Raw genomic sequence first — 19,605 nt, forward strand, 5'->3', positions numbered from 1 at the left:
AGGCTTTCTTTGTTTCAGAGACTGTGTCACCTGGCCTTCATAACCCAGCCTCACGACCTCACCCATAGCTTCCACTCCTGGCTTTACCATTTGCTCCTTGTGAGACCTTGGGCTAGTTGCTTAGTCTCTCCAGATGGTGCCTATCTCTGTAACATGGATTGCTAAGAAAATCAAATAACATCTTGAATGTAAAATACCTAGCATGGTGCCTAATACCAGCAGCTGCTAGATAAATGTTAGCAGCTTCTACTACAAAATGCGGCTCAGAGGGCAGCTCTTCAAGGGCATCTTCTCTGCCCACCACCCCCCAGCCTCCTTGTATACTTTCTTTCAACCCCTGTTTCCTTTGTACTATTTCTGTACCATCTACCAGCTTCTATTCTATTTTCCACACTGTGCAAAATATCTGTTTACAATGTCCGTCTTCTTCTCCGAACTGTGAGTTCCTTGAGGACAAGAGCAGATTTATTTATTTTGTAACCATGATGTCAAGTTCAGTCAATACTCAAAAGTTTATTTGAATTACTTAATTTCTGAATTATCAACTGAATAATTGACAGAGTGACTGAATTAATGAATAATGTGTAAGTAATTAAATACCTGAAAAAATAAATGAGGAGGTAAATAAATGAGAGAATTAACAAATGAATACATAAATGAGAGGATAATAAAGGAATTCAAGAAAGCAGCAAATGAGTTAGTAAAGGAAGGGATGGATGAATGAATGATCAAGTAAATGAATTAAAATCACAGTGCAATCACCTGAGCCTCCTGCTCCCATCCACGTGGGTCGGAGTCAACTGGCCGTGCTAAACGGGTGTGTGAAAGGAATTTCTCTAAGTGCCTGTTAAAATTCTCGGCAATTCAAAGGTGACAATGCTTTAATTTCAGGGTAATACTACAGCTTTATGACTTAGTAGTTTTATTTAATGGCCCAATTTAGCAAGAGATTATGCCTTCTGCCACTAGTCCAAAGAGACCACTTTAAAGCTCAGCCCTTCAGCACACGCAGAACAGCTCCAGAGCTTTGCCTAAGAGACCAGCCTTCTGGAAGCCCTATGTGGTCACCACACTTTGGTTGACATCATAAACCCATTAGAGAGAAAAGAGAGACACTTAACTAAAAGTTCCCTCCTCCAAGCTGTTAAATTGCTATTCTTCAGCCTAAAATAGTCCTCTGGAAAAGCTTCATTTACAGAAAGCAAATTATCCCTCTGAAATATAAGCAACAATACAAGTATTATTCCAACTGATCAAACTACCAATGAGCCACAGCACATATGTCACCCATGAGTGAGTCTCAACCAGGAAATGATGCTTGTGCCACCAGGGGACTCAGCTTGTGAGCTCCTCCCCCAGGATGAACTAAACCTGCTGTCCCTAAAGACAGTGGATGTGTTTCCAAGGAAAGACAAAAGAAGACAAGAAGAAGGATCTAGGCTTTCTTTCCCACCTTCTCTGTGACTGTCATTTTCTGACATTGTTTACATGTTAACTCATTCAATTCACTACGTGGCAACCATAAAAAGCTGTCATCATCATCACCCTCCATTTACAGACAGAGAAACTAAGGTATAAAGATGGGGGGTTTTACTCATGCCCCCACAAAGTAATTAGACAATAATATAGTAATTTAGAAGGTGTAATGATTATGGGCACTGTTCTAAGAGTTTTCATTGATGCATATAAACTTATAAATATTCACAACCATGCCCTTCAAACATTGTAAGCCATGGGTAGGAGATGGGAATTTATTCAGGTAGAGGTGGAAGGGACGGGGAGACATGGCCATCCCTGTGTTTTTTAAAGATCAGCCTAGCTGTTGTGTGAATTATGAATCACAATGGGGAAAGCTGAAGACTTGGGCATTTTTTTTCCAACAAGGACTGTGAACTTGCAGGACCATATCTTAATCATTTCTATATTCTCAGTGGCTTGTCAGTGCCTGGCCAGAACAGATAACCAATGCATATTAATTCAAAGTAATAGAGGAAGTGTTGCCTCCCTTGCCTTACTATCCTTTGATAAAGAGCACAGCATACAGGACAGAAGTTTCATCTCTAGATAGCTATAATTGGTATCCTGTTTCTACTACTTACTAGCCTCATTCATGCACTTATAAAATAAAAATTATTCCAGCTACTTCACTGTAATGCATGTTGTGCTAGCTTGGTACCCTGTAGATATTCGGCACAATATTTTACAGTCTGTAATCAAATGACAACTTTGTGGTAACAATACTTTTGCAATGAGGGTTACCTAACTTGTGATAAAAAAGCAAACTTCAGAACTTGAATGCAGCTTGCTATTGTATAAGCCTGAAGTAGGGCAATGGAAGTTGACACGTGTGTGTGTGAGTGTGTGTGTGTGTTGGAGGGGGGGGTTGAAAGTAGAGTGTTTTCCAATGAGATATCATCTCACACCAATCAGGATGGCTACAATTAAAAACTAACAACAACAGACGCTGATGACATTTTGGAGAAAAAGGAATGCTTTTACACTGTTGGTGGGAGTGTAAATTAGTTCGACCATTGTAGAATACAGTGTGGAAATTCCCCAAAGACCTAGATGCAGATATACCATTTGACCCAGCAATCTCATTACTGGTTTTATACCCAAAGGAATATAAATCATCCTTTTATAAAAATACATGCATGTGTATGTTCATTGCCACACTACTCACATTAGTAAAGACATGGAATCAACCAAAATGCCCACCAATGATAGACTGGATAAAGAAGATGTACTTCATATGCATCATGGAATACTATGCAGCAGTAAAAATAAATAAGATCATGTCTTTGCAGGGCCATGGATGGAGGTGGAAGCCATCATCCTTAGCAAACTAACATAGGAACAGAAAAACCAAACACAACATGTTCTCAGTTATAAGTGGGAACTGAATGATGAGAACACATGGACGCATGGAATGGGAACAACACACACTAGAGCTTGTTAAAGGTGGGGGTTTGGGGGAGGGAGAGCATCAGGAAGAATAGCTAATGGATGCTGGGCTTCATATCTAGGTGATGGGGTGATCTGTGCAGCAAACCATCACGGCACACGTTTACCTATGTAAAAAACCTCCACATCATGCACATGTAGTACTGAACTTAAAATAAAAGTTGAAGAATAAAAGAAAGTAGAGTGTTTTCAAATAGGAATCTGCAAGGAGATACCAGTGCCAAATTGTATCACAGATACAAATCATGTAATCAACTAAATTCTACTTACTTTGCTATATGATACAACTGCCACAACATCCCAAGAAGGCCGGGGAGAAATAAATGTTTCATAACTAGTGGTCCCATTTTATGTCATGGATGACTCTCATTTCCCCTACACTGACAGACCCGGGTGCAGCCCACAGGTAAATTCACTGACATCGCTCTAACTTCAGGAAGCAAGGCTAACAATTTAGGCCAGACCACATGGATACATTTCTTTCTTTATGTCAATACCTGGGATGATAATCTATTACTGCAATCACACTGCACAATTATGTGCAGAAATATTGGTGAGACCTCAATTGCAGCTTTCTACCTACTCCATTATGCATGCTTTGATGAGTTTTAATGAAAACAGAGGCTGCTGCCAAAGGAGTGAGAAACAGAGCATCATAATAGCCAGAGTGACAAGATATGGAGACTTGTAAGTTGGTTTGCAAATGGATTATGAGCTGTTTGAGAAAGGAAAATAAGTTTCGCTTTAGAGATTTGACTAAATGTTCCTTGCAAATTCCTTGTAATGCCTGATGATTGCCTTACAGATCCACATGCATGAAATTGGCATTGAATCCATCAAGATAAGAAATAAATGTGTTTTTGCTAGTGATTCTAGACAAACAATTTTGCATATCAATATGCAATTATGCTGTGCAAAGGAAAAACAGTATACAGCTAAAAATATCTTTTAATATGTTGACAGTGTGTCCTGTTAACATTAAAAAAGGCACAATGTAAACTGGGTAGAATCAGTTTAATGTCAAGTTTCAAAGAAAATCTTGTCAGAGTGCCTCACCCTTATAATTCGGTTTTATCAATATTGAAAGAGTCCCAGCAGAAATGCTCTCTCCAGGCTCCAAAAGCCTCTGAAATCTCATGGTGCCTACACAAGTAAAGATTCTATTTCTATCACTGGCAAAGGTGATAGCTATCTTTCATGGCTAGAATGACTATATAATATTATTCATACTATGTCAACTATAAGAGTGGTTAGAGACACAATTAATAATCACACCACGACATTACATTAGTATATTGAATGACCATCTACTTTTTGAGGCTAGAAACTTTGCATATTTATGTGTGTGTGTACAGCATATATATGTATATGCTAATTCTCACAGTCTTACACGTCACCAATTTTTTATTGTCTCCACATTACCGATAAGAAAACAAAGATCTAGAAATGTTAGATGATTTATCCAAGGCTATGCAACTAGAAAAACCAAGATCTAGAAATACTAGATGATTTATCCAAGGCCATTCCACTAGAATGTGCTAGAATTTAAACCCCAGTGTGACTCCAAATCATATTTCTACCCATTAGTCATTTCTATGTTTGAAGAAAACAGCAACTTGGAGAGAGGTTGGGCAGCAACAAACAGTCATGAAGGCAGTGAGGAACAGATGGGCACTCTCTACTCTTGGACTTATAGAAGGCATTGCAAAGAGTAGGAATGACTCAAACTCAGTCAAGATTAAACACTGAGGCTGTTTCCAAAGTCCCAAACTGTTATTGATTTAATGCAACAGGGCTTGAGTCAAAGATAAATTATGGGAACAGAAAAGACAAAAAGGGGAAAGGTAGAAATTAGTCTTCAATTTGGCAGTGATTTCTGAGTTCAGTTTACACTAGACTCATTCAAGTGTGTATAAAAGTAGATCCAAAGATTCATCACACCCTGTTCCTTATTTTCCAACAAGGAGCTCACAGCCCTGTGGGGACACGTAGGTAAACACTGCATTATAATGCAGTGTGAGTAATGTCATGAGCAGGGCACAGAGTAGGGGCATTAAACCCATCCTGAGGCACCCAAATGGATGAGTCAAGGTTGTCCAGAAACAGAACTACCTGAATAAACTAAACTGTGTGTGTGTGTACGCTATATATATACACACACACACATATATACACACACACACATATATGTGTATATATACATGTATATATGTGTGTGTGTGTGTGTGTGTGTGTGTGTGAATGAGAAAAAGATAGAAGGAGATAGATTTCAAGAAATTGGATTATGAAGGCTTAGAATGCCCAAAATCTGCAGGAGAAGCTGGCAGACAAGAGATCCAGGAAGTAGCTGTGGTTCCAGACCAGAGACATCTGCTCTCAGAATTCCTCCTTAGTTGGGAGAGGTTAGTGTTTGTTCTCTTAAGGCCTTCAACTGATTGGATGAAGTCCATCCCCATTATGGAGGGCAATCTGCTTTGCTTAAAGTCCACTGATTTAAATGTTCGTCTCATCCAAAAACACTTTTATAGGAAACATTCTTTTATAGGATAGTATGTTCACATATTAGGTACCATGTTCCAGCCAAGTTGATACATAAAATTAACCATCACCCCAAGGGCAGATTGTCCCACCTTAGAAGCCAATTCTTCTGTTTTATCAACCCAAGCTTCCTATACAGCCAACTTAGGTGTTCGTGGATTTCAGTTAGTTACTGTGACCTGCTCTTTCACCTTTTCTTTTATATGGGACCCAGTGCCAAGAACTCCTTTGCTTCCTGATGACATCTCACCCATCCTGCAAGATCACCTTATGTGCATTTTCATCCAGAAACCCAAATTCTTAGTCCCTAGTGGACTGCTGGTTGTCTCAAATGCATCTCTCCCTACCCACCCAATTAGATTGGTACAGCGAAGGATGATCACCAACTCCTACATCATTGGCTGAAATGCTCTGCACCCATTCCAGGTTTTTATCATCGGATGGAGGTATGAAGCCGAGAACTACCTTTCGACAAAATAATACGTTTTAGCATGTCACAGTTTCTCTTACTTGTTTACTTGTTTCTAAGTTCTTTATAAACTGAGTACCTGTATTAAATCTTGGGGTAGGTCGTTTCCTAAATCTCTTATTCAGTACGTGTTTCTTACATTCATTCTAACTTTAGTGCTATTTAACTCATACTCATAAAGAGTGTTCTTTTCTTGTTCAGGCTGAAATTGATTTAACAAGTCTACGCTTCATTCATTTGCATGGTCTTTGAATTCCACTGACAGCCCCTGCCCTCACCACCATCCTTAATTCTTGTGCATTTTAATCACTTTCCCCAGACCTTTTTGGCCAGTCCTTTAAGCAGGTCAATATGGATATCTTCCATTTGCCCCACCAGTTCCACTTTCCGCACATCTCCAGCCTTCTCTGTGCACAGGAAGGCTGACTAAAAGCATTCTATCAGTATGCACTTCTGCATTCTCGATTCTAGTTGGGTTTCATCAGTGGGGAGCATAGAAAGGAGCCCAGAAGGAGGAACGAGAGACTGAGGTCAAAGTGGTCATTGGATTGAGCTGGCTGCTTCCCACACAGGAGGCCACAGATCTCCAGAGGCACAGCTTCTGAACATGTGCCTTTTTCCCCACTCTGTTAGTATCCCTGTGCTACAGTCCCTACACTATAAATTCCTTTTATATATTCACACCTTTAAGAATAGTCCCTAATTTGAGCAAGCCATATGAGAGATCCACTGCTCTCAAGATATGGGGGTCAGTGCTAAGGTCCATGCATGCTGTGAGGGGACATCTTGTTGCTAGCTCTTAAGACTGTTGCTCATCTCTTTTTTTTTCTTTTTTTTCAGGGCAAGCTAAATAGTCTCACATGCTCAAGAACTCTCTATGATAAAGCCATTCCTCCTTTTCTGTTCTGTTAAATCTGAGACAGCAGATGTTTGTGCTGGGAAACTCTAGTTCAGATTACAGAGCTTCAACGGCCTTTGCTTGCTGCTGCTCAAGTCAATTTGATCCTTTCTCTTCTATTCAGCCACAGCTTTATGAGATTTTCTGGGTTCTAATCTATTGAGTCAGTTCAGTGGGTTGGTGACTTCCACAAATATGCAGGTTCTAGGGATGCTGGGCCTTTGTTCCTGCTCTTCATTCTGTCTTCCTGGAAATGCTTTCTTGCAGCTCTTCTCTTGACCAGCTTCTACTCCCATTTAGATTTCAGAGGCATTATCTGCTGCCCAGTAGCCTTCACACTGCACACCAGGCTAGGTTAGGGTCCCTCCTGTGAGCTCCCACAAGCACTAGACACACCTTGTCATTGTCCTTATACTTTAATTGCTGCTGTGTCATCTCCTTGATTAGTCTGTGAAGAAGACTGAAATCATACCATTAAGGGTTGAATTTTGTCACCAGAAAGATATATTGAAGTGCTAACCCTCAGTACCTATGAATGTAACCTATCTGAAAAGACATTCTTTACAGAAGTAAACAAGTTAAGATGAAGTCATACTCCATTAGGATGGGCGTCATCCAGCATGAAGGGTATCCTTGTAAGAAGAAAATAAATGGACACACAGGCACATGGGAGGAGAAGGCCACGTGACAACATCACATGAAGGCAGCGTAGCAATCTCCAGAAGGCAGAGATTACAGCGCTGAGGCTGCAAGTGAAGGAGTGCCAAGGACTGAGCAAACCTCAAAAGCTAGGAAGTGGCAAGAAAAGATTCACCCTGCATGTTCAACAGGAAGTGTGGCACTGCAGGTACTTCGATTTTGGATCTGGGCTCTACAAGTATGAGAAGATAGTCCTCTGTTTTATAAGTCACCCAGTCTCTGGTTCAAGCATACCTTGTTTTATTGAACTTCACTTTACTGTGCTTCACAGATATTTCATTAAAAAAAAAAATGAAGGTTTGTGGCAACTCTTATGTTGAGCAAGTCTATCGGTACCGTTTTTCCAATATCATGTGCTCATTTCATGTCTCTCTGTTATATTTTGGTAACTTATGTTTATTATTATTATCATTATTATACTACATTATTGTCATTATTTTATACCTAGAGCCTGCACATAGGCAAGAACCACCAATCCACCATTGCAATATCTCAAACTTGTTTATTCTTATTACATCTGCTATGGTGATCTGTGATAAGGGGTCACTAATGTTACTATTGTAATTGTTTTGGGGCATCATGAACTGCACCCATATAAGGCAATGAACTTAATTGACCAATATTGTGTGTTCTGACTGCTCTACTGGCCAATGATTTCTGTCTCTTTCCTTCTCCTTAGGCTTCCCTATTCCCAGAGATGGAACAATATTAAAATTAGGCCAAATAGTAACCCTACGACGACCTCTAAGAATTCATGTGAAAGGAAGAGTGGCACATCTCTCATTTTAAATCAAAAGCTAGAAATGATTAAGCTTAATGAGGAAGGTATGTTGAAAGTATAGACAGACAAAAAGCTAGGCCTCTTGTGCAAGTTAACCAAGTTGTGAATGCAAAGGAAAAGTTCTTGAAGAAAATTAAAAATGCTACTTCAGTGAACACATGAATGATAAGAAAGCAAAACAGCCTTCTTGGTGATGTGGAGAAAATTTTAGCTGTCTGAATAGAAGATCAAGTCAGGCACAACATTCCCTTAAACCAAAGCCTAACCCAGAGCAAGGCTCTAACTCTCTTCAATTCTGTGAAGGCTGAGAGAGGTGAGGAAGCTGTAGAAGAAAAGTTTGAAGCTAGCAGAGGCTGGTTCATGAGGTTTAATTAAAGAAGCCATCTTCATAACATAAAAGCTTCAGGTAAAGCAGCAAGTGCTGATGTGGAAGCTGCAGTAAGTTACCCAGAAGGTATAACAAAGATCATTGATGAAAGTGGCTACACTAAGCAGTAGGTGCCATCTAAGACTTTCAGAGGGAGAGAAGAGAAGAGAAGACAATGCCTATCTTTAAAGCTTCCAAGGATAGGCTGTATCTCTTGATGCAAGTGCTAACGCTCATTTGCCATTCTAAAAATCCTAGGGTCTATAAGAATTATGCTAAATCAACTCTGCCTGTACTCTCTAAATGGAATAATAAAGCTGGGATGGAACCACATTTGTTGACAGCATGGTTTACTGAATATTTTAAGCTCACCATTGAGACCTCCTGTTCATAAACAACAACAGAAAAAGATTTCTTTCAAAATATTACTGCGTACGGACAATGAACCAGGTCACTCAAGAGCTCTGACGGAGATCTACAACGAGGTTAATGTTGTTTTCATGCCTGCTATCACAACATTGACTCTGCAGCCCATGGATCAAGGAGGAATTTTGAGTTTTTAGTCTTAAGAAATACAGTTCAAAAGTCTACAAATGCCGTAGAGAGTAATTTCTTCGAAGTGTCTGGGCAAAGTAAATTGAAGACCTTCTGGAAAGCATTTGCCATTCTAGATCTCATTAAGAACATTCATGATTTATGGGAGAGGCCAAAATATCAAACAGGAGATTGGAAGAAGTTGATTCTAGTCCTCATGGATGATTTTGAGAAGTTCATTACTTCTGTGGAGGAAGTAACTGCAGATTTGGTGGAAATAGCAAGGGAACTAGAATTAGAAGTGGAACCTGAAGACATGACTGAATTGCTGTATTCTCATGACAAAATTGTAACGGATGAAGACTTGCTTCTTATGGATGAACAAGTAAAGTGGCTTCTTGAGATGGACTCTACTCTTGGTGAAGAGGCTATAAACATTGTTAAAATGTCAACAAAATATTTAGAATATTCCACAAGCTTAGTTGCTAAAGCAGTGGCAGAATTTAGAATGATTGACTTCAATTTTGAAAGAAGTTATACTGTGGGTAAAATGCTATCAAACAAAATTACACACTACAGAGAAATCCTTCAAAAAATAGTCAATTATGTGACATGTTTTATTGTAGTCTTATTTTAAGAAATTGCCACAGCCACCCCAACCTTCAGCAATGACCATCCTGATTGGTTAGGAGCCATTAACATCTTTCTCCTCCAACAGCAAAAATGATTGGGTCTCTTAAGCCTTACTGAAGGCTCAGAAGGTTGTTAGCATTTTTTAGCAGTAAAGTATTTTTTTAATTAAGACAAAGACTTTTTTTTGATATGCTGTTATTGCACAATTAATAGTTTACCATGTAGTGTAAACATAACTTTTATATGAACTTGTGTCAGAGATATTTAAACCAGAGTGACTCCATCTTGAACAGGGACTGGGTAAAATAAGGCTGAGATCTGGGCTGCATCCTCAGGAGGTTAAGGCATAATTAGTCACAGGATGAGATAGGAGGTTGGCACAAGATTCTGGTCACAAAGACCTTGCTGATAAAACAGCATGCGGTAAAGAAGTCGGCCAAATACCACCAAAACCAAGATGGTAACAAAACTGACCTCTGGCCATCCTCACTGATCATTATACACTAATAATAATGCCTTAGCATGCTAAGGGACACTCCCCCAACAGCCATGACAGTTTACAAATATCATGGCAACATCAGGAAGCTACCATACATGGTCTAAAAAGGGGAGAAACCCTCAGTCCTGGGAATTGCCCACCACTTTCCTGGAAAACTCATGATTAATTGTTTAGCATATAATCAATACATAACCATAAAAATGGCCAACCAGCAACCTTTGGGGCTGTTCTGCCTATGGAGTAGCTATTCTTTATTCCTTTACTCTCTTAATAAACTTGCTTTAACTTTACTGTATAGACTCTCCCCAAATTCTTTCTTGAGTGAAGTCCAAGAACTTTCTCTTGGGGTCTGGATCAGGACCCCTTTGCAGTAACCCTTGGAAACTAGAAAATTCATGTGACTTGCTTTATTATGACACTCATTTTTATTGCAGTGGTGTGAAATAAAACCAGTGTTATGTAGTTTGTTACAGAGCCCTAGGAAACGAATATAGACACACTATTAAAACTACAGCACTTTCACAGTACCCACAATGCCCAAATTTATATTGAGTAAAATTACGTTGGCTGAACTGTATTGTAAATCACTTTAAAAAACTGTTAAGCGTCTGACAAGTGTGTGTTCCTGCGGAAACTTACTCTTTAACTTCCTTATCCATCACTTCACTCAATTCTCCATCCAAAAATTGTGCTCTCCCCATCTCCCATCTGATAGCCCTGTGGTGAAGCAACTTAGAACACAGTTCCAAGGATGGCACCCTGTCAAAAGTGTGTGGAGGTCCAGATTCAGTGCACTTTATCAATAAGCTTAATCACCTCCCTTCAGTTAACTTCCCGTCGCAGAGATTATGCCTCTTTACATTAAATGGGGTGGTTGCTGGTTGAGCATTTGGGGAACTCCCCTCCTGAAGACTGCCCTGTGCGCAGGTAAGATGCACAGACTTACATCTCCCAGGACAGGTTAGGGACTACTATGCTTATAGGAAGGGGGAGCTCACGTTCCCCAGGGTGCACTGTAAGAGAGACAGCTGGGACTCAAATGTACTATTGTTTTCTACAATGGAAACCTGCCCATCTTCAGTCCCATGACATCCATTTGCAAATATCTGTAGACTTCTCAGAAGAAAAGTCTCTCTTCTCTGGAACCTCAAAGAATAGCTCAGAGAATTCTCAATGAGGAAAGACTGGAAGCCAGAGGACCCAGATCTTAATTTTACAGATGTGGGCCTGGGCCCCAGGCACTTAACAGAGCTGGCAGGCACAAGGTGCAGAAAGAGCGCTTGGTTTTCCTGCCTTCTGGTGCTCTGGACTCCCATTCTAGGATGATCCCAGTGTTAAAGATAGCACAAGTTTCCTTCTGTTTCTTCTCTCCCTTCTTCCTGACTCTCTTCCCTGGACTACTGCGTCACACTTTTTATAGTGTCATAAGTCACTCACATTTAACAACATTCAACTTTTAAAATTTTCAAATAGAAAGATGCATATTTGCATCATTACATGTACGTATCAGAAAATTGTTTTCCATTTAAATATGAGAGTTGTGTAGTTCAGACAACACAGAGCTTTGCTTTTATTTTATTTTTATTTGTTTATTGTTTATTTATTTGAGACAGAGTCTCACTCTGTCGTCCAGGCTGGAGTGCAGTGGCACGATCTCGGCTCACTGCAATCTCTGCCTCCCAAGTTCATGTGATTCTCCTGCCTCAGCCTCCGAGTAGCTAGGACTATACGCATGCACCACCATACCTGGCTAATTATATATTTTTAGTAGAGATAGGTTTTCACCATGTTGGCCAGGCTGGTCTCGAACTCCTGACCTCAAATGCCTTGGCCTCCCAAGTGTTGGGATTATAGGTGTGAACCGCTATGCCTGGTCTGCTTTTATTTTTGCAGGTATTTTAGAAAACAAAAACAGAAACTTGTACATCGTGCAGCTGAATATAACCCAAAAAAAACATATTCAGAAGAAATACCCCACCATGCACACCAAGCTGATCAACTCGGGACACAGTTCAGAGGCTATGATTTCTTTAGGATCACATCAGCAAAACAGTAATCTTTAAATACAAGTACACTATTCACCTTTAGTCATTCTTGGACAAATGATCAAACATAAACCCTGAGAGAAGGCTGTTGGATGGTGAGGAAGAGAGTCTCATGTAAATGAAACCTGTGTATCAATCAGGCTCTCTATGTCCTTGTCCTTGCATTATTTTGAAGAGTTTAACATTTCTAAGCTATATTTATCTTAATTTCAAAATATATTTTAATAGGGAAAATCTATATCACACATTAAAATTAAAATTTATAATTTAAATATATATGTATATTTCTATGTGTTGGTATGTATATATGTAACATATAAGTTCATAGCAAAAACACACAAGCATTCATTTTAAAATGTCTTGAAGAAATTCTAATAATTTAATAACAATGGCAATCTCTGGATTGCGGATTACAGTTGGCTTTAATATTTCCTTCATCCTTTTTTCCCTCAAAATTTCTTCAATTAACCTTGATTACTTTTGTTACAAAATTTTCTAAAACTAAAGCAACACTGTTTAAAAACAAAATATATGTAATACAACATATCCAATTAACATTTTGGTGATATGGATTATGACTGAACCAGAAGGCTCTGCCTGCTTCCTACGTCTTGACTGTTAGTCACTGAATTTATTACCTTGAGCCAGTCATGAAATGCTCATATTCTCTTTCCTTCTATGTTAGATGGAGATAAAAAATGTCTGCCTCTGATTTTTGTTGTGAGGATGAAAAGAGACGGTATTTGTAAACTCCCAGCTCAATTCCCAGAGAGAGTCGAAGCACAGTAATTGCTGTCCATTATACCACTCCTATTATTACAAGTCACACCTGGCCACTCAGCAGTGGACATTTATCTCTTTTGCCTTATTCTGCAGCCAAATTACTTTCCCTGTTTTTTGGAAAAGTGGACCAGGGACAATTTGCATCAGAATCACTTGAAAAACTCAGTAAAAGTGCATTTACTGAATTGGAATTTCTGGGGCTGGGAAATCTGCCTTTTTAGCAAGAGTCCATATGTTAATTACATTTTAAAAATAACCAAGATCCGCTGAGAAGCCTAGTTTTTGACCAGGTTGTTGAACACTATAGGTTACCACGACCATGAAAAGACAACAGGAACACAATTTCTAATTATGTTACAGGGCTTTTGAAGAGCAGCTACCATACAACCATTTTGGAGAGATAAAGTATTACGGAAATGCAAGGACGTGGCACCCAATTCCAGGTCACCAGCATTTTCTATGCAGACAGCATGTGACTTTGTATCCAGATGGGCAAATTACTGTGCTTCCTTCCTCACCATTTCTTTCAATAGTTTTCTTGCGTTTCTGCTGGGGATACCTCATGGTAGCGTTCCTGACTTTACTGCCTCATGAACAATCGCCACTGTGTCTTACTTTTCATACCCTCTGCATCCAAAACAGTGTCTGCCTACAGAAAGCACTCCATAAATGCGGTTGCTTTGTTGCCGAAAATCCTGAGGCCTGAGGGCTCAATGAGCCTAAAGAGTCCCCTACCTTCCTGCTTCATTACATGATGCAGCTGGCATCTCTGAAGACCAGCGCTTGAAACAAACAAACAAACAAAAAATGTGTATGTGACAATTAATGATGTTCACAGTGGTAGGAGTGCTTGCACAGCTGGATTTCTTTTTTTTCTTTTTTCTTTTCTTTTTTTTTTTTTTTTTTTTTTTTGAGATGGAGTCTCGCCCTGTCGCCAGACTGGAGTGCAGTGGCGCGATCTCGGTTCCCGGCAACCTCCGCCTCCCGGGTTCAAGTGAGTCTCGTGCCTCAGCCTCGGGAGTAGCTGGGATTACGGTCACACGCCACCGCACTCAGCTACTTTTTGTATTTTTAGTAGAGACGGGGTTTCACCACGTTGGCCAGGATGGTCTTGATCTCATGACCTCGTGATCTGCCCGCCTTGACCTCCCAAAGTGCTGGGGTTACAGGCGTGAGCCACCGCGCCTGGCTGCATAGCTGGATTTTTAAATAATGATTACTTCAAGATTTGGTTTTGTGGAAGTATATTTCATGGTAAATTAAGGATCAAATGCCGTTTCTAAGCCCCTGTAATGACTGCCTCTTACCGTGTCCTTCCGCATTTAAGAAATAGGTTGTAAGCTGTCAAGAGATTTCCAGAGAAAAGTGAAAAAGCTCACCTTTTTGTTTTGTTTCGGTTAGACATCTAAGAACAACCAGTCTGGCTAACTGCTCTAAAACACATGATTGTATTTAATCCTCACAGCTCTAGGGGTAGTCACTATTATTCCCATTTCACTGATAAAGCTCAGAGAGACTGTAGTATTCACCTAAGGGTCATGCATTCCTTGGGGCCAGACTGGAATCAAGCTTCCCGGCTTCCGGAGTCAGGGCTTCCCATTGATTTGCAGTTTTGTTTGTTTGTTTGCTTGTTTACCTTTTCTTTCTGTTTTTGAGTTGCAAGAGAGAAAATGCCCTTGGAGGCCCTAAAGAAAACCACTGATAATGAATTCTTGCTTCAATGAAACATTATCAAGACCATTAACAAGTTTTATTTTTTCTGTCTCATGAAAATTAACCTAGCTGCCTATTTGCATTACTCACTAGAATACCATTTCCTCCCCAAAGGAGACCAGTTGGTCTTTCAAGGTTTTATTCACGTAGGTATCCCTCTCCAGTGAATTTCTTTTTGCTTCCTACCGTGAAGTGGAGTGGTTAAGTGTGAGGAGGGCTACTGCAACCTTACCGGTGATATTGCAGTACACCTGGAGAGGTCCCAGTGGGCCGCTGCCATCCGAGTCGATGTAGAAGAAGCCAGCTGTGTTCCCCTGGTGCCTGTACACCTCACAGGATTGCTCGTAGATGGCTGGAAAGACAAAGGCAGTAGAGAGAAAATTTGGCTTGGCTCTGCACATCCCTTTGCAGGAATCAGTAACTCCTCCTTAGATTTACTCTATGTGTATTCATTTTCCTTCTACATCCTTGACTTTTTCCCCAAGCCTTAATACACCAGTACCAGTGTCTTGATACTGATGTTTCACATTCAGATTTTCCATTCATCTCTCTCTCTCTCTCTTTTATTATTATTTTGTAGACTGCAGTAGTGCGATCATGGCTTATGACACATTGCAGCCTCACACTTCCAGGCTCAAATGATCCCAACTCAGTCTCCCGAGTAGCTGGGAGTACAGGTGTGAGCCACCACCCTGGCTAGTTTTTTTAAAAAATGTTTGTAGAGACGGGGTCTCACTCTGTTATCCACGCTGGTCTTGAACTCCTGGCCTCAAGTGATCCTCCTGCCTCAGTCTCTCAAGCTGCTGGGATTATAGGCATGATCCAGCAGGCCCAGCCTTATTTTCCATTCATTTAAATTCATTCACTCCTTTAAAATCAGTGCAGAGGTAATGCCTCTCAAAATGTGGCCCCTCACCTCTTACATGGCCCTCCTCTTTGCTTATCTCTATGACCTTCCTCCTTGTTCCCACTGTATACTGAGCTTGGATCATCCATATACTATTGTGTCTGTTTCAATGGGTTACAGAACCTGTAAGAGTAGAGGTCATATGTCATTTGATGTTGTACCCCAGCATCTAGCAGAGTGCAGCAATCACAGCAGGCCCTGAACAAATGTTTGACTCACGAATTAAAAAAATAACTGCTTACATACAGTATGGCTTTTCACTAATGACAGACTTTTTTTTTTTTTTTTTTCTCTTGAGGTCGAGTCAGCTCTGTTGCCCAGGCTGGAGAGCAGTGGCTTGATCTTGGCTCACTGCAAACTCTGCCTCCCAGGTTCAAGAGATTCTCCTGCCTCAGCCTCCTGAGTAGCTGGGATTACAGGCACGTGCCACCATTCCCAGCTAATTTTTGTATTTTTAGTAGAGACGGTGTTTCCTCTTATTGGTCAGGCTGGTCTCGAACTCCTGACCTCGTGATCCACCCACCTCGGCCTCCCAAAGTGCTGGGATTACATGTGTGAGCCACTGCACCCGACTGAGACTGTCTTATTTTTATGTACCTAGTACTCAGTATAGTACATAACATGTAGTAAGTGCACAATGAAATTCAGTTTATTTTGACTTAACTATCATTTACTGAGTTCCTAGTATGTGTCAACAGATGCGGTTGCCACCAGAGGATGGAACCATTGAGGAGGCAATCAATCTCTACCCCAGAAAGCTTACAGCTTGGTGGGCAGCCACAAAAGTCTGCATGCTCAGATAGAGGCAGGTTCAGGTGTCCTGAGATAGGGAGCTTTGACCAATCTGCAGGTTTGGGAAACATATTTTATTAAGCTAACATGAATAAATCTTTTGGGGTACAAAGGAGACATCTGCTGTCTCATACACGAGAATACAGAATGGTGTCTGATGCTTCAGACAGAATGCTGTGGCTCAGAGCAGCAGGTACATCTCCAATCATGTCACCCTATGATGCTTTAAACACTTAGTGGCTCCCAACAGCTTTCAAGATATAGTACCAACTCCTCTCCTGAGCCAGCTCCTGCCCCTGGAGACTGATATCCCATCCCAGGAATAGGAAGCTGCAGTTTGTCATGATCAAATGCGAGGGGTACCTCAAATAATTTATTACCAGGAAAGTTATGAAGTCTGAGAGGGTTTGACTTTTTATAAATGAGAGTGAACTCAAGGTTATCCTTGTTCTCATGGCATTCTCTCCTGCGTTCCTGCAAACTCTCCGCAGCAGGAGGTATGTGGGAGTGCCACAATCTGTGCCCCACATTGTGAGCATAATGTACAGATTATTTTTGTTTGCCTAAACCTGATAACACCCTTGGGTGTTTGTCACAAAGGTGAAAATCAGCTCTTGGCTGTGTTGACCTCCCAACCGCTCCTGCATTCCCAGGATGACAGCTATGTGGAAGGAGTTGCTGTTGTCCCACAAAAGGTAAACACCACCCCACAGCATGTGAGCAGTTGCAGAGTAAACCCTGGAATCAGAATGGGTGGTTTTGTCTCGCGGGGCTACCCCTTACTCCCTGTGGAAGCGTGGACAAACTACTTCACCTGTGCTAGGCAACCTCTAAGGTGATTCCCGTGACGGACAGATACTTCCTGGGATTCATGTTCTGCTGATAAAATCATGTCCTCCCTCCAAGTGGGCTGAACTTACTGACTTGCTCTAACAAATAGAATATGATAGTGTGGTAGATATCATTTCCAAGATTAAGTTGTAAAACAAAATGACTTCCATCTTGGGTGCTTCTAGATCACTAACTGTGGTAGAAGCCAACTCCCATGTAACAAGGCAGCCCTTGCAAGAAGTCCAAGGGAGTGAGCCTGGAAGTTTCAGCAGTATGCCTTGCGAATGGGCACCAAAGTAAGATCCCCACATCAAGCCTTAAAATGAAAGCAGTCCTGTGGACATCTTTATTGCAGGTGCATGAGAGACCGAGCCAGAACCACCCAGCTAAGCTGCTTACGGACCCAGAGACACTCCGAGATGATAACGTCTGTTGTTTCCAGGTGTTGTTTTAGAATCCTTCATTACAATAGGTAGCTAATCAACTCTCAAAGCATAAATTGTCTCATCAGACTACAGTAACTCAAAATGAGCCTCCCTCATACTGTTGTAGTAAGGATTCAAAGACGTAATCCACCTATGGCACATAGAAAGTGCTTGATTAATATGAGTCTATAATATTAATAGTAGTAGTATTGTTTCATGACTTGTTGCCTCTCCTTTTTTTAATACTATTTTCAATAATTTTTAAAAGTTAAATATAATAACAATTACTTTTTTCTTTCGTTCCTTTCTTTCTTTCGGCCTAGAATAACAGTTCTTAAACACTAAAAGAAAATGAAAACAAATGAATTTAACCAGGATTAAAGCAACCTTGAAATTTAACATTTTCTTTTTCACTTTCTTTTTACAGAAAATTTCAAATACGAAGAGCACAGAGAGTAATAAAAGGATCCTGGCTAGCATCACAACCAGCTTCAGCAACTCCCAGTATATCGCTCATCTTCCATCATCTGTATTCTCAGTGCATCAGTTCTTTGGCTGTCTAAAAACAAAGACACGTAAAACTCCAAATTTGACTTTAAATCATGACTAAGCCATGATTCTGCAGGCCAGCCATTGAGTCTGGGATTCGCTGGGCAGTCCATGCCTCTGCAGCCAGCTGCTGGGTCAGCTGGGCTGGGTGGTAGTAAGCTGTAGTTCTTTGCTTCGGCCCACGTGACCTCTCACACTCTAGCAGGGAAGTTTACATGGTACAATCTCCCAGAACAGCAAGAAACCAAGTACTTGTCAGGCCTCTGCTTGCGTGATGTTTGCTGATGCCCCATTGCCCAAGGCAAATCACTCGAGCCGTCCAAAATTCTCAGGAAAAAATCCCAAGAAGCTAAATGAAATGGAGCAACAGGGTAGACATGGATTTTATCATTGTTTGACTTCACTGAACAGGTCACACTGCATGGGGATGTGAACATAAAATAAATGTTTATTTCACTAAGTCGTTGAGATCTTGGAGTCATTTACCACCTTAGTTAACCTACTGTTCTTGATATACTTGTTCCTTAAATGCTGCCTCAGTAACTGGGAGATCTCTGAGGGCAAAGCCTGGTAACAGCATTGCCATTTATGGACACTGTAAATGAGTTCATAAAATATAAGTACTTTGCCCAAAGACAAACCAGCTGGTAGGTGGTTAATCTAATGCTATCATCCCTTCCTGATTTATTAATGGGAATGCTTTACTAAACTGAAACATCCTTCATCAATTATTTGATTTCCCTAAACTACAATATTATTTGGGAAAAGCGAGTTACATGGTTGATGGTTTCCCTTTAGTTCATCAGTTTCAAAATGCTGAAATGTTTCCCTAGGGTGCCCCGAAATAACCAATGAAAATATTTTTAGTATTACTAGGAATGTATAGATTTAAACATATTTGATATTGAAACGGTAGTTTGACTAGTAGGATGAATCCTACCAAAAAATTTTAAAATATAAAAATAAATTTGATAACCTCATTTTAAACAATATTGCTATTATATTATGAAACTATTAAACATAGCAAGAAAAAGCTAATAATTATCAACTGAAACTAAATGATTTATCATAAAAGATAAAATATAAAATGCAAACATTAAATAAAATTCTGCAATATAGCTTAGAGTTGGTAATGAGCTTAAACTCATAATTTAATGCTTTTTAAAAATGATATATTT

At 40.2% G+C, this 19,605-nt stretch overlaps 1 protein-coding gene across 1 annotated transcript in view; it reads right to left on the bottom strand.

The window, feature by feature from the left end:
• CNTNAP5 (contactin associated protein family member 5) overlaps positions 1-19,605 on the bottom strand; it is an 860,931-nt gene that overhangs the window by 290,400 nt on the left and 550,926 nt on the right. The window contains exon 12 of the mRNA XM_005572890.5: positions 15,156-15,275. Coding sequence (XP_005572947.3) covers positions 15,156-15,275 — 120 coding nt within the window. The remainder of the gene's footprint in view (positions 1-15,155; positions 15,276-19,605) is intronic.

This window comes from Macaca fascicularis, chromosome 12 (genome assembly GCF_037993035.2).
Source record: "Macaca fascicularis isolate 582-1 chromosome 12, T2T-MFA8v1.1".
NCBI lineage: Eukaryota > Metazoa > Chordata > Mammalia > Primates > Cercopithecidae > Macaca > Macaca fascicularis.